The following is a 24,185-nucleotide window of genomic DNA, read 5'->3' as shown; positions in this document are numbered from 1 at the left end:
CCTGAAGAACTATGGATGGAGGCTCGTAACATCGTACAGGAGGCAGCAACGAAAACCATCCCAATGAAAAGGAAATGCAAGAAAGCAAAGTGGCTGTCCAACGAGGCCTTACAAATAGCGGAGGAGAGAAGGCAAGCAAAATGCGAGGGAGATAGTGAAAGATACAGGAAATTGAATGCAGATTTCCAAAGAATAGCAAGGAGAGACAAGAAGGCCTTCTTAAATGAGCAATGCAAACAAATAGAGGAAAACAACAGAATGGGAAGAACCAGAGATCTGTTCAAGAAAATTGGAGATATGAAAGGAACATTTCGTACAAAGATTACCATAATAAAGGACAAAAGTGGTAATGACCTAACAGAAGCAGAAGACATCAAGAAGAGGTGGCAAGAATACACAGAGGAATTATACCAGAAATATATGGATGTCTCGTACACCCCAGGTAGTGTGGTTGCTGACCTTGAGCCAGACATCCTGGAAAGTGAAGTCAAATGGGCCTTAGAAAGCACTGCAAATAACAAGGCCAGTGGAAGTGATGGTATTCCAGCTGAACTATTTAAAATTTTAAAAGATGATGCTGTTAAGGTGCTACACTCAATATGCCAGCAAAATTGGAAAACTCAGCAGTGGCCAGAAGATTGGAGAAGATCAGTCTACATCCCAATCCCAAAGAAGGGCAGTGCCAAAGAATGCTCCAACTACCGCACAATTGCACTCATTTCACACGCTAGCAAGGTTATGCTTAAAATTCTACAAGGAAGGCTCAAGCAGTATGTGGATCGAGAACTCCCAGAAGTGCAAGCTGGATTTAGAAGAGGCAGAGGAACCAGAGACCAAATTGCAAACATGCGCTGGATTATGGAGAAAGCTAGAGAGTTCCAGAAAGACATCTACTTCTGCTTCATTGACTATGCAAAAGCCTTTGACTGTGTCGACCACAGCAAACTATGGCAAGTTCTTAAAGAAATGGGAGTGCCTGATCACCTCATCTGTCTCCTGAGAAATCTCTATGTGGGACAAGAAGCTACAGTTAGAACTGGATATGGAACAACTGATTGGTTCAAAATTGGGAAAGGAGTACGACAAGGCTGTATTTTATCTCCCTGCTTATTTAATTTATATGCAGAATACATCATGCGAAAGGCTGGGCTGGATGAATCCCAAGCTGGAATTAAGATTGCCGGAAGAAATATCAACAACCTCAGATATGCAGATGACACAACCTTGATGGCAGAAAGTGAGGAGGAATTAAAGAACCTTTTAATGAGGGTGAAAGAGGAGAGCGCAAAATATGGTCTGAGGCTCAACATCAAAAAAACGAAGATCATGGCCACTGGTCCCATCACCTCCTGGCAAATAGAAGGGGAAGAAATGGAGGCAGTGAGAGATTTTACTTTCTTGGGCTCCATGATCACTGCAGATGGTGACAGCAGCCACGAAATTAAAAGACGCCTGCTTCTTGGGAGAAGGGCAATGACAGGCCTAGACAGCATCTTGAGAAGTAGAGACGTCACCTTGCCAACAAAGGTCCGTATAGTTAAAGCCATGGTTTTCCCAGTAGTGATGTATGGAAGTGAGAGCTGGACCATAAAGAAGGCTGATCGCCGAAGAATTGATGCTTTTGAATTATGGTGCTGGAGAAGACTCTTGAGAGTCCCATGGACTGCAAGAAGATCAAACGCATCCATTCTTAAGGAAATCAGCCCTGAGTGCTCACTGGAAGGACAGATCGTGAAGCTGAGGCTCCAGTACTTTGGCCACCTCATGAGAAGAGAAGACTCCCTGGAGAAGACACTGATGCTGGGAAAGATGGAGGGCACAAGGAGAAGGGGGCGACAGAGGACGAGATGGTTGGACAGTGTTCTTGAAGCTACAAACATGAGTCTGTCCAAACTGCGGGAGGCAGTGAAAGACAGAGGTGCCTGGCGTGCTCTGGTCCATGGGGTCACGAAGAGTCGGACACGACTAAACGACTAAACAACAGAATGTGCCCTTTTATTTAAAATGCATCACTGGGCTATTTGTGGGGCATAGGAATTCATTCATTTTTTCCCCAAAATATAGTCCAGCCTACCACATGGTCTGAGGGGTGGTGGACCGGCCCACGGCTGAAAAAGGTTGCTGACCCCTGGCTTAGGACACCCCCCCAAAATTTGTCTGTTAATATACTTCTTCTTAATTGTATTTCAGTTCAACAATTACATTGATAAAATACATATTGGTTATGTGCAAATGGTTTTAGATACCTATTAGGTCCATAAGTTACCGTATAGCATATATTCAACACAAAAGACAAAGACAATTTGTTGTTGACAAAGGACAGCTGGACATTATTAGGACCTCATCAAACCTAAATCCGGCCCTGATACCAAGACACACCAACAATGAGGCATGCTTACTCATGTAAGTGCTCCTCATTACTGACTGCACACTCAATGTGATGCCACAACTCTTGCATTGGGTCAACTGGCTAAAAGGTTTTAAAAGGTTTTAAACGGTTCTAATTTTGGTTCGTCTGTTTTGTTTTGGTCGGTTTGATGTTGATTTAATGTGCAGTTGGGAATGGCGGTTATTTTAATTTGGGTATAACTGTAAAGTCTTTATTATTGCTATTATTATGATTATTGTTACTACTGGTTTCTATTGATTTATTGGTTTGTTTGCTGCTCTTTTAGGATATTTTGGTTTTACTGTTTGATGCTTTGCTGTGTTTGCAGTGAGAGCCAGTGTGGTGTAGTGGTTAAGAGCGGTAGTCTCGTAATCTGGGGAACCGGGTTCGCGTCTCCGCTCCTCCACATGCAGCTGCTGGGTGACCTTGGGCTAGTCACACTTCTGTGAAGTCTTTCAGCCCCACTCACCTCACAGAGTGTTTGTTGTGGGGGAGGAAGGGAAAGGAGAATGTTAGCCGCTTTGAGACTCCTTAGGGTAGTGATAAAGCGGGATATCAAATCCAAACTCTTCGTCTTCTTCTTCTTTTTATATATGTTGTAAGCCGCCCAGAGTGGCTGGGGAAACCCAGCAAGATAGACGGGATATAAATTTTAAAAATATCATCATCATCATCATCATTATGACATGGATAAATGTAGCTACTAAACCTTACAGTGAGAATTGGGATAACATAACCACCCCTTTGGGTTTGTTGCCAGGATTCTCTGGGCTCTCTGAACATCAGCTCTCCAATAATAGATGTTACAAGAGCTCACATCCGTGTACCCAAGCAATTGTTAAAATTTCCTTGCAGACAAGCTATAAGCGTCTGATGAGCAAAACCATATCCTGAAACACAACCCGAGAAGGCCCACATCATATCATCAGATAGGTAAGGAAGGAAGCCTTCAAACTGGCATCCTGCCCCTCTCATCTCTAAGTAATGGACAAGCCAGCTGGGTTTGCAGTAGGCTTAAAAAAGAAGACGAAGAAGAAGCAATAGTCTGCTAGAAACACAGTTGTTTTTAAAAAGCATTGCTTATTTTTAATAGGAATACTTGCAGAAAACCTCAGGTAGCAGTTCTGTCCTAAAAGAGGCGTGCTTCATTCTCTTACACATAGGAGTGAATGGTCCGTCTAAAGGCTACATGCTGGGAATAATTGGTTTGGAATCGCCCAAGAAAGATGTTAGATTGTTTTTGTATGCCACAACTGCAGCAAGAATTTTTTAGCCAAAACTACGAGAAATGCCTACAGTGGAGGAATGGCAGATGAAGATGATGGACTTTCTGAAGCTGGCCGACCTGACTAGAAGAATCCACGAACAGAAAGAGGAGGAGCACCAAGAAGAATGAAAGAAATTTAAGGATTATTTAGTTAATTATGCTAAGATAACATAAGTAGAATTATTTGTAAGTATCAAATTGGCCTAGGAGTTCAATATGTTAAATTGTATAACATTATGGATAGAGGATAATATGAAAAGAAAGAAAGATGTTAATTGACTAAGTTTATCTCATTTGAAAGAAGTATTGGAAAACTGCTACAATGACTTATATGGAAACTCAGCTAGGGGGATTTGAGGAAGTCGCCCAACAATAATAACAAAATTGGGATTTTAACAGTTAGGATAAATGTTTGTTTGTTTGTTTGTTTTATATTGTAATGTTTTTATTTTATGTTTGTTATAAATTTGGAAAATAAATTTTAAAAAATTGAAAAAAAGGCTACATTCTGAGCCTAGGGGTGTGGCAAAGGGGTGCCAAAGTGGAGATTCTGAGCAGTCCCTTGCAGCACCATTGATCCCTACCCCTACAATCTGTCTCCACTGAGCTTTTTCCTTCTTTCTTTCTTCTGGTCAGTCTCCAAGAGCAAACTGAACCTTGCTGGATGACAAGGGCTAGGGGGTAGGGTGGGCACCAAGAGGAAATGTCAAGAGCAGAGGAAGGGTTTGTCACCCTCCAGCTGTGCGTCCTACTAAATTGCACCCCTACTTTCTGCTTTGGATGAGAATGGAGCAGCCCCATGTCCAGTATTTAAGTTCTGCTGCCCACATGACGTGCAGTTTTGACATTGAATGATGCTTGCAGTGAAATGCATAGGATCACCATATATACCGGAAAATTCTGGTGATGTCCTGGGAGGGGGAGCTAACATGGCCACCTGGAGGAATTTTTAAAATTTAATACTAAATGTCCAGGATTTTGTCTGTTCCTTGGTGGAAGCAGAAACATCTGCTGATTGCCAAAAAAAAAAGCTCAACAACAACTTTTTGGACGATTGTCCAAAAAAAGCTCTGGATTTTTTACTTCTTGAAATATGGCAACCCTAGAATTGCACAACAAAAATAAACAGATACATAGATTTTTCTACACTAACTTAGCCAGGGACATAACAGACTGGGAGGTGAAAATTCACACAGTAAACCAAAGCAGAAGCTTCTGTCGTTGCCTGCTTACTCATAGTCATAAGCAAGTGAATTCAATGTAACTTACTCCTAAGCAAGGATGGCACCCTTTCTTTAAATTAATGACTACAAAGAAATAACAGCCAATCCGTCGGTCAACTATTATGTTAATTGCATTAAATGAAAAGTGTGGTTCTCAATAGCTAAACGGGCATGCCAGGAATATAGCGAAACTTCTCCTGCAAGTAAACATTGCATCCATAAGTTGCATATTTGTTTAAAAAGACTTGCTTTGAAAGAGCAACATGATGAGCAGAACTTGAAAACCCGACGCAGGTTACTTTCAAACTGGAAGCCTGATATAACACTTGAGCCTAAACAGTGCTTAAGGAAAGAATATCCACTCCCAAGTGTACCCACGCTAGGATTACATGAAAGGGCAAATTGAACACCCTCAGATCTAGCAGAGCTCTTTGGTTGACAGCAGACAGCTGGGTAGGCATCTGATTACCAGTCAAATCTGTCCTCGAAGCCCACACAGGCTGTTTCCACCTAAACTGAAAAAGAGGAGTCTTTCAGCTCTACAATCAATGGCAGTTTCCACTAAGGTTAAGCTGAAACGGAACGGGCATTAAGGGGATGTGGGGCGTGTGAAAGGGAAAGCTGTAAAAATGGGTGTTTCTTCAATCTCCCAAGATAAAAGTGATGTGCCCACTGTCTTGGGTGGAGTGGCTTGGAAGCCGTCTTTTCCAAACTTATCGAATTATCCCTGGATTGGGGAAATCCAAATTTACTGGGGGAACCAGCAGAATAGCTGCTGTTGGAGTGAGACATCATGCTGACAACACCACATGAACAGGAATACAAACAGCATCGAAAGCACATCAAATGTAGGCGTGGACAAGCCCCATTTTTTACTTCTGTGCAAGCAACAATATCTTAGGAGGACTACATTATAGGTCTACTTCTGTGCAAATTGTGCAGTGGAAAGTGCACCTGGGGTGTAGTTTTACCCAGAAAGATCTGGGTTAGGGTTAATGTTTTGTTTGTTGATGTTTGTCACCATGTTAGCCCCAAACAGAAGGTTTTGTGCTCTTTGTACACTGTGCCTTGTTTACAGTACACACACAGTTCCTTCTCTTGTGATTAGTGACGGATGTCTTGCATCTGTTTTGAAACTGATCGTGCCAAATGTGCACACACCTGGCTGCTAGTCCCCTTCATCCCATACTAAGACATTTATTGTGGGAATAGGGGAGGGGATGGACCGAGAGATTCAGAAGAATGTGGTGACAATCAAAGTCGGGTGGGGGTGAGAGATACCGTATTTTTTGCTCTATAAGACGCGCCAGACCACAAGACGCACCTAGTTTTTGGAGGAGGAAAACAAACAAACAAAATTCTGAATCTCAGAAGCCAGAACAGCAAGAGGGATCGCTGCGCAGTGAAAGCAGCAATCCCTCTTGCTATTCTGGCTTCTGGGATAGCTGCACAGCCTGCATTCGCTCCGTAAGATGCACACACATGTCCCCTTACTTTTTAGGAGGGAAAAAGTGAGTCTTATAGAGCAAAAATACGGTAATTTTGAAAAGAAGCCTCTTTGGTGGAGATTTTCAGGAACAGTGAAACATGCAGACTTAGATTTAAAAATACACAGTCCAAACCTCAGAGATGGAAGAGAACTCATGAGATGAAACCCAGGATGAAAGAAATTTCAGCACCAAATGCCCTTTGCTAACAAGTCATTTTGTAGCCAGGTTGATATGCCTCTGTTGTGGGGTACTATTGTCAATGCTGAAAAAGGAAAACCCAAATGGCATTACACTGCAATTCAGGGCGTGATAGATGCTGATTGAACAATGGAAAATCAGCATGTGATGGCATGTCCTATAAGAAACGAAAGGTAGCCAAAATGAAATCTTTCTTATTGTGTCTTAACTTGTTAATCGAGCAGCACAATTTTAGCTTTGAGTGTGAGAGGTATTAGGTTCAGTACTCAAAGCACTGTCCAAAGCAAGGGTTGCCAACTTGGCAACCTGTCCACTGGTATCGCTGGACAGGTGTCCCAGACTGAGCTTTCATTTTTTAAAAGTGAGGAGGGGGAGAAACTAGCCTTTAGCCAACCCCCCCAAAAAAGTTATGGAGCAAAAGGTGCAGGTCCACTCTAAGTGATTTCTGTGAAATGAGAATGAGTGTGTTGTGGCTACAACCTTGCATATTTTTGCTAGTGCTGAGGAATGCTCCCTGTTGCGATTAGATGTCGACAGCATCAGTGTGTATGAAATCAATACCTTTTGATCTCCACATTCAGGGACAGCAGGATATAGCTGACACCCCATTTAAGGTGGTCTAAAGTGGCTGTCTCTCTAACATTATGCCGTGGTCCTTGTGGCAGCCAATTTGTGTTGTGCCATGCTGCCCCTTCACCATTGCAGCTATTTTGCGGTCACAACATTATGATGAAAGATTGGGAAAAATTATGGAAAACTTTAAAATTTACAGATTGTTCCCAATTGAAGGAGAATTACATGAAGATGATGTATAGATGGTACACAATACCAGTGCAGTTAGGGAAAATGTACAAAACTAGTTCAAATATATGTTGAAAGTGTAAAGAAAAGGAAGGGATATTTTATCATATGTGGTGGGATTGTAATGTAATTTAAAAATTTTGGGAAATGATATACAATGAATTGAAGAAAATGTTCCATATAACATTTGTTAAAAAACCCGAGGCATTTTTGTTGGGGATTGTAGGGAAAGACCTGCCAAAAAAGCTGAAGAACATCTTCATGTATGTGACAACGGCCACAAGAGTTCTGGTAGCACAAGGATGGAAGCCTGAAGAAACCCCAACTAAAGAATCATGGCAAGAAAACTGATGGACTATGCAGAACTGGCAAAACTGACATATAAGCTACGGGACAAGGATAATTGTGACTTTAAGGATGAATGGGAACCCTTTACAAAGTATCTGAAGATGCAACAAAGCGAAGTGGTCTCCTTGGCAGGTTTTGAATAAACATTCATAAACTTTTTATTGATAATAATCAGCTAAACAGTTTGAGGATCTATACAACTTTGTAACATGCAGAAAACAGCATTTTTAGAGAAATCAAAGACTGGAACTGAGGGAAGTTGGGGGCGGGGGGGGGTTGTGTGGGAGGGGGGAGGGAGGAAAAATGGGGGGGGGACAAGGATGATATGTTTTTGGATAATAGGTCTTGTTTTAATTTTGAATAAAAAAACTAAAACAAAAACCATTGCAGCTGTTTTGTGACTGGTGCCCCCAGCACTCTCTCAACATTTGAAATGTGCCCACTGGCCCATAAAGTTTGGTGACCGCTATACTAGAGGAGCAACGGGACAAAGCTTGGGGACACTGCTCAGTGGCAGATCATCTGCTTCATATGCAGAAGATGCCTGGCATCTCTAGACAGGGGTCAGAAGGAGCCCTGGAGATTTGCTGCCTACCAGAGAAGACAGTATTTACCTATGTGAACCAACTGTCTGATTCGTATAAGGTAGCTTCTTATGTTCTTGTCTCTAGCTGAAGATACATAGTATTTTTAACGGTGGCGTGCGAAAATGAAGAAAAATCACAAATAGTTTAAAAAGATGCAGCATAATTTCCCGGAATCACTCCAATATCTCAAGGTATCAAGGTATTAGATACCTGGGTTATCTGGCTGTTTATCTAGAAAGAAGATTAACGATTCCAAGACGAGCCCGGGAAGCTCACTGTGTGTGTTCCTTCTTCCTGGGAGAGCAACAGCTCTCAGATAAGGAAAGAACAAAATTGCTTGTGAACTCTTAGTTCAGCAGAATTCTTAAGCTGGATTTGCATACTCTCTGGTTTGAGGTGTCTGTTTGAAATCAGCAGATGGTTGCAATAGTTTTGGAAATGAGTCCCCAAGGATCTAACCTTCCCAGAGGCCCCTAAGGCACCAGCTTGTATTCAATGACATTAGCAGGCAAGGGCCTAGAGCAGTGTTTCTTGGGTCTCCAGCTTCTGTTGGAATACAGCTCCCATCATCCCATCATCCCTAGTAAGCAGGACCAGCGGTCAGGGATTGACCCATTCCAAGAACATCGTACAGTGGCATACTGTGGGGCGGGCACAGGAGTTAGTTGCCCTGGGCGCAAAATTGTTAGGGGCCCAACATTTCAATACCAGGTGCTGCCTCAATACAGCTGCACGCATCCATCGCTGGGCTTCATTGAAAACGGCTTCTCCATGCAAACCAGGAAGTGACCTCTCCAGACAACGGAACAACTCTTCTTATCTCTGCAGCTGCAATCTCCTGGATGACACAGACACCTCTATTTTCAGATCATAAAGTCCTTTGCGCAGATCAGCTATAGAGTACTCAATGTGAGACTTTAATGTTGTGTACAGTATAAGGTAGGACGCGGGTGGTTCTGTGGGTTAAACCACAGAGCCTAGGACTTGCCGATCAGAAGGTCGCCGGTTCGAATCCCCGTGACGGGGTGAGCTCCCGTTGCTCGGTCTCTGCTCCTGCCAACCTAGCAGTTCAAAAGCACGTCAAAGTGCAAGTAGATAAATAGGTACCACTCCAGCAGGAAGGTAAACGGCGTTTCCGTGCGCTGCTCTGGTTCGCCAGAAGCGGCTTAGTCATGCTGGCCACATGACCTGGAAGCTATACGCCGGCTCCCTCGGCCAATAAAGCGAGATGAGCCCCACAACCCCAGAGTCGGTCACGACTGGACCTAATGGCCAGGGGTCCCTTTACCTTTACCTTTACAGTATAAGGTTGGGGGAGAAGAGAGGTGGGGAGAGAGAGGTAAAGACGGGGGGTAGCAAACTTTCATTATTTTTATTTGGGCCTTCTATAAGGGAGATGTGGTTGTGGTTTTATGCACTTGGCACATTTTTTTGTAGACAACAATGCTGATTGTAGTAAGCTACTATGAACAAGCTTGTATAGTTCTGTGGCTTCAGCAGTACAGTACAAACAAGTTCTAAATGAATCCACAGCTCTGATGCTATGTTTACTCTCAAAGCCTTCTAAGTTGAGCAACGGCCAACCAGGAGTGTTCAAGAATGTATAAACCATGATGTGATACATTATACCCAGGCCTAAGAAGAATCTTCTGAGACGAGGCTGCCACACTTATAGGACTTTTGAAACAACAAGCTCTTGGGCCAAAGAATTAAATGCACCAGCATGATGCAACAACGGAAAGCTCTCTTCCATCTGCTGACCCCTACAAAATATTATCCCTAGGGAGCTGCCTAGAAGAGTTGCTTACTCAGAAGGCCTGGAACTAGTTCTGATCTAATAACTATCTGTTATGCTGACCTCATTTTCCCTGCAGCACACTTTCCATGCAACCGATTAGCAAAAGAGATGCATGATAACAAATGAGACTTTCAGGCCTTCATCTTTTGAGCCTCAATTATTATCCTTGACAGTCAGCGATAAATTGGGAGACGCTTTGGGCCGTGCCTGTCTTTGGACTAGAAGCAGGGAATGAATAATGGTAATCGGTCCCTGTTTTTAGTGCTTGCTTATTGTAACTTTGCACCCTGTTGTGAATTAGAAATGGGAGGTGGGATCCTTCAAAAGAAGACATGCTTTTCTCCGCACCCCTCCAGCTGAGGCCTGTATTTGCCTCAGGGCCATCACTCTTGAAAACAAATCACGACATGTTGAAGGAAAGGCATCGTCAAAAGGCATATACTTCTTCTGAGAGTAGAATCAAATCTGTAATGTAAGCAGCGAGTACAAAGATATAAGATGTCATAGCAGCATCAGGTAATGTGCTGAAGAAGTTTCATTGAATATACAGGTGAAACTCGAAAAATTAGAATATTGTGGAAAAGTTCATTTATTTCAGTAATTCAACTTAAATGGTGAAACTAATATATGAGATAGACTCATGACATGCAAAGCGAGATATGTCAAGCCTTTATTTGTTATAATTGTGATGTTTATAGTGTACAGCTGATGAAAACCCCAAAATAACTATCTCAGAAAATTAGAATATTAAATGAAATCAGCAAATAGAGCAATATTGGACCTCTGAGAAGTAGAAGCATGCACATGTACTCAGTACTTGGTTTGGGCCCTTTTTGCATCAATTACTGCCTCAATGCGGCGTGGCATGGATGCTATCAGCCTGTGGCACTGCTGAGGTGTTGTGGAAGACCAGGAAGCTTCAATAGCAGTCTTCAGCTCTTCTACATTGCTCGGTCTCATGTCTCTCATCTTTCTCTTGGCAATGCCCCATAGATTCTCTATGGGGTTCAGGTCAGGACATGGATCCCCAAATCAACACAGACTGTGGAAACTTCACATTGGACTTCAAGCATCTGGCATTGTGTGCCTCCCCATTCTTCCTCCAGACTCTGTGTCCTTGGTTTCCAAATGAGATGCAAAAGCTGCTCTCATCAGAAAAGAGATTTGGGGAGCCATGTCATCAGCTGGTGTTGGTCCACTGTGCTTCATTAAGTCCAGGGTCAACGTAGCCGTCTACAAGGAGATTTTGGAGCACTTCATGCTTCCTTCCGCAGACAAGCTTTATGGGGATGCTGATTTCATTTTCCAGTAGGACTTTGTCACCTGCCCACACTGCCAAAAGTACCAAAACCTGGTTCAATGGACATGGGATTACTGTGCTTGATTGGCCAGCAAACCCACCTGACCTGAACCCCATAGAGAATCTATGCGGCATTGCCAAGAGAAAGATGAGAGACATGAGACCGAGCAATGTATAAGAGCTGAAGACTGCTATTGAAGCTTCCTGGTCTTCCATAACACCTCAGCAGTGCCACAGGCTGATAGCATCCATGCCACACCGCATTGAGGCAGTAATCGATGCAAAAGGGGCCCAAACCAAGTACTGAGTACATGTGCATGCTTCTACTTCTCAGAGGTCCAATATTGCTCTATTTGCTGATTTCATTTAATATTCTAATTTTCTGAGATAGTTAATTTGCGGTTTTCATCAGCTGTGCACCATAAACATCACAATTATAACAAATAAAGGCTTGACATATCTCACTTTGCATGTCATGAGTCTATCTCATATATTAGTTTCACCTTTCAAGTTGAATTACTGAAATAAACGAACTTTTCCACAATATTCTAATTTTTCGAGTTTCACCTGTATGTGTAGGTACAAAAAGCAAATATGTCATAGTGCAATGAAACTACCATCTTCAGGCAGATCAATCCATTTGACAAGTGCTTAGGGAAACACTGGTGTTTAATTCAGCTAGCACAAAAGGCCTTGGTTTCATACATACAAGTATGAGCATGTTAAATAGTACACCCATGTACACATGCTAAGGAAATCATAATTTGACAAGATTTCAAAATCCATCTAAAGTGATGTTTAAAAATGATGTCCACAGGTATTTGTTAGAAATGTAAAGAAAAAGGAGGATCATATGTGGTGAACTTGCAAATTAGTAAAGGACTTCTGGGAAATGATATATAATGAAATGGGGTGGAAATGATGAAGGTATCTTTTAAGAAGAAGCCAGAAGCCCTTTTTAAAGGAATAATAGGGGAGGAGATTCCAAAACATCAAAAGAACTTATTTATGTATGCTACGACAGTAGCAGGGATGTTATATGCCCAGAAATGGATGGAAGGAGAAACTCCAACAAAAGAAGAATGGCAGATGAAACTGTGGGAATCTGCTGAACTGGCTGATTTAACAAGCAGAATTCGAGACCAAGAGAAGGAGATGTTTAAGAAAGAATGGGAGAAATTTGTGGAATATATGAAGAATTATTGTAAACACCTTAAAACGCAAGCAGGACTAGAATAATCAGCAGAGAAACGAAATAAGGCTGAAGGTGAATATAAAATGGTAAAAGAGCATTTTGGATATGCAGTCGAATAAGGGAAACTTTCATGAGCTACTGAAGGTGGGGAAGGGAAGTCAAGGATAATGAGATTACTTTAATAAATGTGTATTTGTTGTGAAATTGAAAACTTTAAATAAAATATGAGGGGAAAGATGTCCACAGGTATGATGATCATACATGTATGTTATGTGTTCACTAAAGGAAACGCTGGTTTAACATCAGTATAGTTAAAGGTGAAGTTTCCATCAGTAAATTGGAAGGGGATCGTACTGTAAATGTAGGGAATAGATTTCCCTCCTTGCCTGTTTTGGTTAAGGTTGTAAATGTGCCCCAAATGGATTAAACGGGCATATATAGATAAACAATGCAAACTAGTAACTTTGGTAAGCTTATTTGTAAGGTTCACGTTTTGCAAAACAGTAACTTTGGTAAGTTTATTTGTATTCTGCATGCATTGCCATTTTCAGTTAGCAATAAAATTGCATCTTAAATGGAATTCCACAAAGTAGCTGCTTAAATAGGCTTTGGTACTTAATTGTAATGTTTGTGACAGATTTGACCTCACAATGCTGCGTGCAACGGCAATGCATCTTCTCTGCAAGATTATTCTAATCTGCATGCATCCTGGTGTATTTATAGCCAATATCATCTCCTTGCAGAACCCTTCAGTCAGGTGGCAATTTCTATATATAGCTGAACTGTATATTAGTCCACCCTAGGGCAGGAGTTCTGATTTCAGATTTACAATACAGTACAGCAAACTTTTCAGTAGTCGGCTCTGATAAATGACATTTATTTTACCCTGTGTACTATGTCTGTCTTTATATTATTCAAAAGTTTTGCCTTGAGTGCATCAAGTGGATCTGGGCAATTGCTAAATAAAATAAAATAAAATAAAACCCAAAACACACCAATAGCCCAAATCATTTCAAACTTACTAAAGTCAAATTCTGTAGACAATGGCTATAAGCATTAGCATTACAAGATCTTTCTCTTCAAATTCATGCGCAAACATTTTGAGATTATTTGAGCCACTTAAAAGGAGAACTATCTATCACATGTACGTTTCTTATTTCACAAAGATCCAGAGATTGTACCCGAGGGAAGCAAATGTTGCATATAAAAATTTGGGGGTGCAAGAAAGTTGACCCTTGTGGAGTACAGTGAACTGCTGAAACTTAGGACAAAGGAAACATATAGGAGGGAAGGACGTGGGAAAGAAACATCACAATTATATCTAAATACTGATGTCTTGCGCTTTGTTTCTGTACAACTACCACCACAACAAACACTTCTAAGATTACAGAACTTGTCCTGTCTGGAAGATTCCTGAGAGAATCCAAATGAACTGTATACAGTACATTTGTCTGATAAAAGCAAGTCCTTCATAAAGATGTTTGCAATTTTATTTATTTATTTAAAAAAAGAAGCCGCACTGATTTCCTTGCTGCAGAGTAGGTTTTCTGTCTGTATTAGAAATGCTTTTTTTAAAAAGAGAAACGCGTGTATTTGTTAAGGTTGCTGTATCACGTACACATTTGGAGAGATTTAGATTTTTTAAAAAGATCAGGAAGATTTTTCCTTTTTGGCATACCTCTGAACTGTGTATCATTATGGGAGAAATATGGGAATTGTTAAAGCAGACATATAGGGCAGCCACTTAAGCAGAAGAAGAAACAATGTTTGAGCTCCCTCTGGTGGGACCACAGAAGAAGGAAATAAAATAAACTGGTCACTGACAGACTGCCAGTTGTTTTAATCAATGCCTTACCAGAAATTCAGGTTTGTGCAATTAAAGAGAACTAAAATGCTGTATTGTTCTGGCCCAACAAATCCACTTGTAAAGGAAAAGAGAGAGGTCACTTTGGGGTTAGAAAAGGAACGAGGAAATGCACTTTGAAATGTGGCACAAATAGCCAATTAACCAGTACTTTTTTCTGGAGGTATTCAAGGGTAAGCAGTACCAGCACCCATTTTCCCCCTAGAAAAAAAAACCAGTGGTTAAAAGCGTGGTGCTTCCTGTAACAACATCATGGTTAGTAAGCGGCACTCTTTTTTTTCTGGAAGAAAAGCGCAGTGTTTAACTACTGTGTAAGCACATCAGGCGGGACACGGGTGGCGCTGTGGGTTAAAACAGAGAGCCTAGGACTTGCCGATCAGAAGGTCGGCGGCTCGAATCCCCGTGACGGGGTGAGCTCCTGTTGCTCGGTCCCTGCTCCTGCCCACCTAGCAGTTCGAAAGCACACCAGTGCAAGTAGATAAATAGGTACTGCTCTGGCGGGAAGGTAAACGGCATTTCTGTGCACTGCTCTGGTTCGCCAGAAGCGGCTTAGTCATGCTGGCCACATGACCTGGAAGCTGTATGCCAGCTCCCTCAGCCAATAAAGTGAGATGAGCGCCGCAACCCCAGAGTCGGTCATGACTGGACCTAATGGTCAGGGGTCCCTTTACCTTTTTATGGTATTGAAACAGAGTCAGATTTAGGGCAGTGTGACTGGTTTCTCCACGCCGGGGTACTGCAGTTAGGACATGGTGCATGCGCAAAACAGAGAGAGAGGCAGGGAGGGGGCACCAAATTTTGGGCTCGCACAGGGAGCCACTGAAAAACCAAAGTCCACCCTGGTTGAAACTATACCTGCTTATTCAAACAAGGCGAAGTGGCAAGAAAACAGTCTCCTTTTCACCATATTGAAAATTAACTTTGCAGCGGGGGCCCTTGGACCTTCCCGCTACCGTGACGGGCCTTGCAGTCTCCTTGGAGCATGTGACATCTCACGTTCTCAACCCTTCTGAAAAATAGTTAGGTGGAGGCAGGTGCCAGTGTGCCCCCCCAACTCAAAATAGTATTATTATGCCCATAGTACTGACAGAGAACTGAGGCAAAGCCGTCCCTTGCCTAAAACCACCTCATGAGTTCATGGAAGGGGCAAGATTTGAACTGAGGATTTGCCGATTCGTAACTCCAATCCAACCATTTACCCGGGACTTCTGAACGGACACGCGCAGGATTGTGGTGGCAGTGTCCTTGCCACTTTGAGAGCTACGGTGTCACAAGCAAGGGAACAGGTGGGGAACAGGGAGCACAAGAACATAGAGATGAGCCCAGCGGATCGGACCAAAAGCCCAGCATCCTGTTCTCAAAGAGGCCAGCTAGATGCCTGTGGGAAGCCATGCCACCTCCAAACATGGCACCCAACTAAGACGCTAGTCCTCAAAAAGCAAGCACAGAAGACAGTAGGCTTACATTGTCGAGTTTCCTTTTGCCGACTCTAAGTCGAAACAAGAAGCGGAGGTGAAATTTGTCAAACTGAAGCATTTTTAAAAGCTTAGAAGTGTTCAAATGTGTACATTCTCATTTTATGTAAGTATATGAGCATTGCTGTGGAGGTCCATTTTCTAGGAACAGGATTTCCGACGGTTCTCCCCCCCCCCAAAAAAAACCTACCCAGAATGCCAATATCAACATTCCAATATTTGGAATTAACCATTTCCCCTCCAGTCTTGAACCTGAAATATTGAGATTTCCATTTGGATTTTCTCATTCGTTTTCCCCCACATTCCCATCTTACAAAAAGACAACTGCTTTCTAACTCCATGTATATGTACAACACATTGATATTCTTACATTGCAGTGTTTTCCCCGGATGCCTGCTGTTTTTACTCCGGGGGTGCACTATTCTCCTCTGTAAAAAAACGAGCTATTCAAATGAGGGAAGATGCAGTACCTGAGATCCATTCTGCCTGTTTCCTACGCCAGATGGTGAAATTCCCCTTGTGTCAATTTCCATACTTCATGGGCACACAAAATCAGGCCCACAGACCGTAGTGTCAAATCTCATTTTTCGCACGACAGCCATGGGCTTGACAGGCTCATCCCGATGTCACCAAGTTCCATGCACGATCATTCTATTCTACAAACAATTGTTTAACAGCCAAGAGTCTCCGTGTTGCTAAGGATATTGATGCATTCCAGGAACATGGAGAATTTCAGCCTGAGATCCTCAGTTCAGGTCCATTCGCGGTATGTAGCATTTTACGGCTTAAATCCTCAGAGGATTTGTCACACTACAGGATTTTAATGGCTTCACATTTGACTGCTGTAGTCACATGACGGAATTCGTTTCTATTTTTGCTGTGTTCAGGAGGACGACCAAACTATTTATAATATTTATTATACAGTATTGATGACCATAATTGATACTCCCATGAACATGGAAGCAGTTAGCTGCTTGGAGGCACTTGGAATACATAAATAGCCAAATGGGGAGTGGTAAAGAAGGCCAAAAACTTCTATCCCCGAAACGGTCCCTTCCTTTCCTTTTAAATTAGCAGCCACAAATTGCATATGCCATACAGACGTGGGGCTTCATACCCAAGATTTATTGAATCATCAGACAAGACTAGCATTCTCAGATGCTTTACATGTGATAGGCTACATGTATCTCATAAAACATGAACAGGAGTGCAGCTAAGGTTGTACAACACTGCATTCAGCATGAAAATGTTCTATCATAAAGCATGGAGAGTTACAAGTGCTGCTGTTCCTCCAGCCCTGAGTCCAGCTAAATCATGAAGTTAATTCTTCATTTTGTAATTACATCACTAATACAGTTTGTTATTCCATATTGGTATATTCAAACCCACTTAATGGAGGTGAGGTACACTTTAATACACTCCCCACAGCCTGCTATATTCAGTGTTAGGGTAAGCAAAAATGAGCAAAATAGCTGTTTCCCCAATGAATATTTATGAATAGAGCTTCCAATCCACTTTAGTGAATGAGTGCTGAGTTTGTGGTATAATAAGAGCTTTGCAAACTTTTCATGTTGCTGACATGCTTTTTTAAGACATGCATCATTTTGCGATGCAGTGTTGTTGTTTAGTCGTGTCCGACTCTTCGTGACCCCATGGACCAGAGCACGCCAGGCACGCCTGTCTTCCACTGCCTCCCGCAGTTTGGTCAAACTCATGCTGGTAGCTTCGAGAACACTGTCCAACCATCTCGTCCTCTGTCACCCCCTTCTCCTTGTGCCCTCAGACTTTCCCAACATCAGTGATTTACTCCTGCCTATCTAGCAGTTCAAAAGCACACCAGTGCAAGTAGATAAATAGGTACCACTGTGGCGGGAAGGTAAATGGCATTTCCATGCTTTCTGGTTTCTGTCACAGTGTTCCGTTGCGCCAGAAGTGGTTTAGTCATGCTGGCCACATGACATGGAAAGCTGTCTGTGGACAAACACTGGCTCCCTCGGCCTGAAAGCAAGACGAGCACCGCAACCCCATAGTCACCTTTGACTGGACTTAACTGTCCAGAGGTCCTTTACCTTTACTTAAGTTAACAATAAAGAAGCATAGATGAGCACTGAAAAGATTGTGCTCCTAACAATGCAATGATGTGCATCCTGAAAGTAATTCCTGCAGGGTTTGGCAGTACTTACTGCCAAGTAACTGGGGTGAGCAAGAGGAGAAAAGAAGCATAAGGCACCAGGACATGTTCCAAAGGCACAGCTTAGTCATACGCCAGACACAGGAGAGTCTTGCAGAACGCGGAAAGGCAAGCACATTGTGGCAGAATGGGCTCATTCCAGGCACACAAGCACATTTACATAGAGGGTGGCAATTCCAAACCCTCCAACATTTCTCCAATGAAAATAGGTACATCTTATTCAATAATAATAATTTTATTATTTATTCCCCACCCTCCCAAGACTGGGGTGGAATCTACACACATGTAAAAAAACGCTGTAAAAATGCTTTTAAAAATGTTTTGAAAAACACATTGAATTTTGCAGAGCTCACTGTCGCCATCTAGCATCACATTTGTATATTGCACTTTAAGGCACATTTAAAACGTTTTATTTGCAGCTGTGTAAGTTGCCACTCTGGGCAGCTTTCAACATATAAAAAGCATAATAAAAATAAAACACAAAAAAACTTCTCTCTACAGGGCTGCCTTCAGATGTCTTCTGAAGGTTGTATAATTATTTATCTCCTCGGCTCGGGATTGCATATATTGTAACTCCATACCCTCCGACGGGCCACGCCCCCCTCCCCCTGCTTTTGAAGGAGATCCCGGCCCTTCAAACCAGCCGGGGATGCGCGCGCAGCCTCCTCCGGCTAGTGACGCCTCGCCCCGCCGTGCGCCTGCGCGCTAGCTCGCTCTCCCGCCTTCCCCGCGCGTTGCGCTCCCTCGCGAGGTTTCCGCAAGCCTCGCGACGCTTCCCCGCCGCCATCTTAGTTGTTCCTTGCGCGAAAAGAAGACGAGGAAAGGAAGGGAAGGGGCGGGAAAAGGGGGGGTGGAAATAAGAAAGGAGAGAGGCTTTAGCTGGGGCCGCGTCTGCATAAGCATTCCGGGGCCAGAGTCAGGGACGGGGAGGCTGCCTGGCCGCCTGCCGTTACCCTTTTCCTTGGCTCGGGGCTCTCTCTCGGCGTCCCCTCAGGCCCGGGGCCCTCGCCGCCAAGCCCTCGTCACCGCTGCCTGAGGAGGCGGGGCTCAGGCCGGCTCTGGATGGTGGCGAGAATGATCATAGAAAACTTCGAGGCGCTGAAATCGTGGCTCAGCAAGACCTTGGCGCCCATGTGAGTAGGAGGGAGGGTGGGGAACGTCTGAACGCGCGCGCACACGTGTATTCAGGGCGCCTTCATTCTGCATATGCGTGTGCGGAGATGCATAAATGCGCACCAGCCCGCGTGGAGCCTCTGCAAGCGAGGGTTACAAAAATGGACCCATAGTGTCACTGGGGTGGGGGGTGGGGGGTCTGGTGTGCAGAAACCTGACGACTTCTTCCTCCCTTGCATCCAGTTCAGTGGTTCCCAATCGCGACGCGTGACTACGTTGCAAGGTTTGGCTGGGGATGTTGAAAAGCGGGGTCGCCTAGCCCTAACACACCCCTCTCCCCCCCCTAACCATGAACACCTATGCCATTGAGGTGTCTGAACAGCTTCGAGACGTGAAGCCCTGTTACTGTACCTCAGAAACAAACTGGAATGCCAGTATTGGAAACCCAGATGGGAAAGCTAGGAGCCCTGTGGCACCTTAAACCTAGGTTATGGGCTCCACGGTGTGCTTTTTTATTGTCTTAGCAAGAATACAAAGCTGTAAATGAATGAACAGCAGCTAAAATATTACGTTGATTTTGCACATGGTCTGGTCCTCCCTAATACAGTGGTACCTCGGGTTACATACGTTTCAGGTTACAGACTCCACTAACCCAGAAACAGTACCTTGGGTTAAGAACTTTGCTTCAGAATGAGAACAGAAATCACGTGGCAGCAGCAGGAGGCCCCATTAGCTAAAGTGGTGCTTCAGGTTAAGAACACTTTCAGGTTAAGAACGGACCTCCGGAACGAATTAAGTACCTAACCCGAGGTACCACTGTATTCTTAAGAGGGCCTCTTCTCCAGTCTTTGGAGAGCAGCTGGAAGTGGGGAGGCAGAAAAAGGTCCTCCTTTCCTTCCACTCTGCAGTTTTAAGCAGAAATCTCAGGTGCTGTACTGCGCCCAGAGCTCAGAAACGGCTCACGCTAATGAATTCCCTGTCACAGAACACGCCTCGAATAATGGGAGTTTCGAACGCTGGGTGTAGGCAATTTAAAAGTAGCACATGTGTTCTGTTCAAAGCTATTGCAGTGCACTACCCAAACAGAAAGTGACAGCCTTAAAGGCTGTCTGTGGTTAGCAAGAAAACCATCATCACCTTATGATTATTGAATCATAAAAAGTTTCGAACACTGTTCCCAATTAGGGGTCCAGGGACCCCTGGGAGTCCACAGAACCTATCCCGGGGGTCTGCAACTCCATCCCTTGCTTCTCCCTTAAATAAATTTTTGCATGGTAATATCACAAATTTTATCGTCTGTTTTTTTAGCGTACCTAAAAGCGTTTGCTTATTAGGGGCTGCTCCACATTTTGTTCAAAAAATTGCCTTGCAGAGGCAGCTACCATAGAGTTATCAAAATTTCCCATGGCTTGGATTTTGAAAAATAGGGGGTCTTCAGTAATAAGCTAATTGGGAACCACTGATCTAGTTCACTCTGTGAAGGTGTGTTTTTTTTTTTGGTCTTTGGTGGGGTGGAGGAGTGTATGGAGGTGCTTTCAACTCACGACAGCCCCTATACCTGCAGCCTGTTAGGGGTACAACTCGAAACAAAATTTGGAAATTAGCCCACATAGGTATCGCTGCCTCGAAGTTTGTGGAAGGGCACTGCTGCGCAAGAGGATGGGTGACTTGCCCTTCCCTTGCTGTATTTGTTGTGAAAGTTTGCTGTGCTTAACTGATCTGCACCTATGGCTTATGTATGCGTACGCCTTGATCTGGTACACCTGACTCTTACATATGTATGTTTCAGACTTTATAGTGTGTAAATAACTGATGCTGTATAGAATTATACCGCCATCATATTGGATGATGTATAGTTTCCTTATGAGAAAGCACACTTAATTAACAAGTGCTTTATGCACTTCTGTCATAAAGTCATATGCTTCACAGTTCCTTGTGAGCAAGGAATTAAAGGGTAGAAGTAAAAGTTCAGTTGCAAGAAATTTTCAAAATGTCAACTGTCGTTCTTGCCTGTTTGAGACGCTTGCCTAATAATGTATTAAATTGAATTGTTGGTTCACTCTTTGGTGCTTTGAATTGAATTGTTGACACCAAAGTTTGAGAGTGCAGTGTGTTTTTAACAGATGTTTATTCTTGCCAGCTATTTCCGGGCTACCACCAATTCAAAGGGTTTGCACTGTGCAGCTGATATGTAGAAAAACATGCAGGAATTGTGATTTGTGGCAAAGCAGGGTGTTGGTACAGTGGAAATACTCCTTCGATGAAGAATCAGTAATTCTTTTAACATAACAAAAAATAATTTAATAAAACTTACTGCATAAAAGCAGAATGGACAAAACATGATAAGAAAATTTAATGACTGCACTTCTCCTTTGCATTGTCTCAGAAGTTGAACACTGTAAGTTGATCTCTGGATGTGTAACTACATTTTGGGATTATAGAATTGTAGAGTTGGAAGGTACCCCAAGGATCATTTATTCCAATCCTCTGCAATGCAGGACTCCCTTGCCCAATATGGGGCTCAAACCCACAACCCTGAGATTAACAATCTTATGCTGTGTGCAGATTAAGCCTCCCTAACCAGCGTGATAAGAAATGGTATAAAGAGTTATCATTGGTTCTCAGATTGTCCAGTTTTTGGTCACGCCAGGGATTCTTGTTTCAAATGCAGAAGTAGGGACCTTGTACCGAAATTGTTACATTCTTTGCAAGAGCTGATTTGTTTGGCTGAGGATAGTGAACCCTAGCTGGAAATGCAATAGGAGCTTTTTTAACACGTCCTGGAAGGAGCAGATGACCAGGTAGATTCTAAAGGTGTGATTTTGGGTGCCAAATAAATACAGTGGTACCTCTGGTTACATACTGAATTCGTTCCGGAGGTCCTTTCTTAACCTGAAAGTGTTCTTAACCTGAAGCACCACTTTAGCTAATGGGGCCTCCTGCTGCTGCCGTGCCACCGCCATGCGATTTCTGTTCTCATCCTGAAGCAAAGTTCGTAACCCGAGGTACTATTTCTGGGTTAGTGGAGTCTGTAACCTGAAGCATATGTAACCTGAAGCGTATGTAACCCGAAGCGTATGTAACCCGAGGTACCACTGTACTAAAAATGCAAGACGATTCTTTAACTGTTGTGCCCAGTGAAGTGTGCTGTGTGTGGAAACATTCATGTGTATATGTGCAAACAAGGGGAAATCTTGAAATCCTTGGTCAGATATGTATATTTTTGTGCAGGTTTGCAGTTAGGTTTCAAGAGTGGTTGGTCATCTGCTGCATCTTGTTTGGAAAAGCGGCACCGCATTGTGGTTGCTCTCTGCCTTAAGAACAGAAGAGATAGGACACATGTAGCCACTTCATAAAATGGGAAGGGCTGCAGCTCAGAAGTAGAACATTTTCTTTGCACGGAGGTTCAATCCCTGGCAACTCCAGGTAGGGCTAAGAGAAATTCCTGCTAGAAACCCTGGAGAGCCATTGTCAGTCTAGACCAGGGGTTCACAAACTGTGGTCCACAAACATCATTCTGCTGTTCCACAGTGTGCCTGTGAATTCTGTGGAATTCTATGGACTTCAACTTGTAATCAGTGTTGGATAAGAAACAAAAGAAGCAGTTAAAATGCAAATAGAAATCACACATCATTTCGCATAGTGCATTACAATAGCTACAATAGGCACGCGGGGGTGTGGGAAATCATTAAGTGGCCCTTCAAGAGTCTAATTTTCAAGTACCGTATTTTTCGTTCTATAGGGCGCACCGGCCCATAGGACGCACCTTGTTTTTTTTGGGGGGGGGGGAATGAATAAAAAAAATTTATTCCCCCCCCCAGCCGCGGCTGCCGCCCCAAGCCTTGCGAACACTCGTCCGAAGCACGGAGAGCCCTCCGGAGGGCTCCCCGTGCTTCGGGCGACAGGCTGCCGCCCCAAGCCTCGCGCGCTCGGCGGGACCTCCCGCCGGGCGCGCAAGGCTTGCAGACACTCGCCCGAAGCACGGAGAGCCCTCCGGAGGGCTCCCCGTGCTTCGGGCGACAGGCTGCCGCCCCAAGCCTCGCGCGCCCGTCGGGACCTCCCGCCGGGCGCGCAAGGCTTGCAGACACTCGCCCGAAGCACGGAGAGCCCTCCGGAGGGCTCCCCATGCTTCGGGCGACAGGCTGCCGCCCCAAGCCTCGCGCGCTCGGCGGGACCTCCCGCCAGACGCGCAAGGCTTGCAGACACTCGCCCGAAGCACGGAGAGCCCTCCGGAGGGCTCCCCGTGCTTCGGGCGACAGGCTGCTGCCCCAAGCCTCACGCGCTCGGCGGGACCTCCCGCCGGGCGCGCAAGGCTTGCGGACACTCGCCGGGGCTGCAGGCTGCTGCCCGCAAGCCTTGTGAGCCCACGGGAACTCCCGCCGGGCTCGCAAGGCTTGTGGATAGCTTCCTGAAGCCTGGAGAGCGAGAGGGGTCGGTGCGCACCGATGCCTCTCGCTCTCCAGGCTTCAGCGAAAGCCTGCATTCGCACCATAGGACGCACACACATTTCCCCTTCATTTTTGGAGGGGAAAAAGTGCGTCCTATGGTGCGAAAAATACGGTAGTTCATAGAGGGGAAAGTGTTTGGGAATCACGGGTCTAGATAATACTGAGCTGCTTTGACTAAGTGTATGGTCGTTTCCTATATTGCATAGTACTTTTCTGTTAATTGTGGAGCCGGGAAATGCAGCACTGCTGCTGATGCAGTCCTAATGCTCTGTTGTCTAGCCTTCTTAACAAGCAAAAGGTCTTATCTAGGTAGAGTTGAGGGAATAAATACAACCATTGTAGCATTTCACTATTTACCTACTTGGGGCAGAGTAGCATAGTGCAGCAATAGTTGCTTGGGTAGGTTCACCTTGAACTTTCGGGTGATCTTTGGAAACGATTATTACCAGCCCTAAGTGAGTAGCAAATTGCATAGATACGTTTGCAAGTAATAGTAGC

General features: G+C 44.0%; 2 protein-coding genes across 4 annotated transcripts in view; one reads left to right on the top strand and one right to left on the bottom strand.

The window, feature by feature from the left end:
* NDFIP2 (Nedd4 family interacting protein 2) overlaps window positions 1-16,551 on the bottom strand; it is a 57,847-nt gene extending 41,296 nt beyond the window's left edge. The window contains exon 1 of one of the 2 annotated variants that reach the window (XM_053384545.1): window positions 16,406-16,551. In XM_053384545.1, the coding sequence (XP_053240520.1) occupies window positions 16,406-16,468 (63 nt within the window). In that variant the 5' untranslated portion in view covers window positions 16,469-16,551. The remainder of the gene's footprint in view (window positions 1-16,405) is intronic. The other variant, XM_053384547.1, reaches the window with a different exon arrangement.
* A 2,383-nt stretch (window positions 16,552-18,934) lies between these two features.
* Window positions 18,935-24,185, top strand: part of RBM26 (RNA binding motif protein 26) — a 45,857-nt gene continuing 40,606 nt past the window's right edge. For both annotated transcript variants that reach the window (XM_053384544.1, XM_053384543.1), the window contains exon 1: window positions 18,935-19,259. In XM_053384544.1, coding sequence (XP_053240519.1) covers window positions 19,189-19,259 — 71 coding nt within the window. In that variant the 5' untranslated portion in view covers window positions 18,935-19,188. The remainder of the gene's footprint in view (window positions 19,260-24,185) is intronic.

Source organism: Podarcis raffonei, chromosome 4 (genome assembly GCF_027172205.1).
Source record: "Podarcis raffonei isolate rPodRaf1 chromosome 4, rPodRaf1.pri, whole genome shotgun sequence".
Classification (NCBI taxonomy): domain Eukaryota; kingdom Metazoa; phylum Chordata; class Lepidosauria; order Squamata; family Lacertidae; genus Podarcis; species Podarcis raffonei.
The sequence above is the reverse complement of the archived record's forward strand: the minus strand, read 5'-3'. Positions and strand labels throughout refer to the sequence as shown.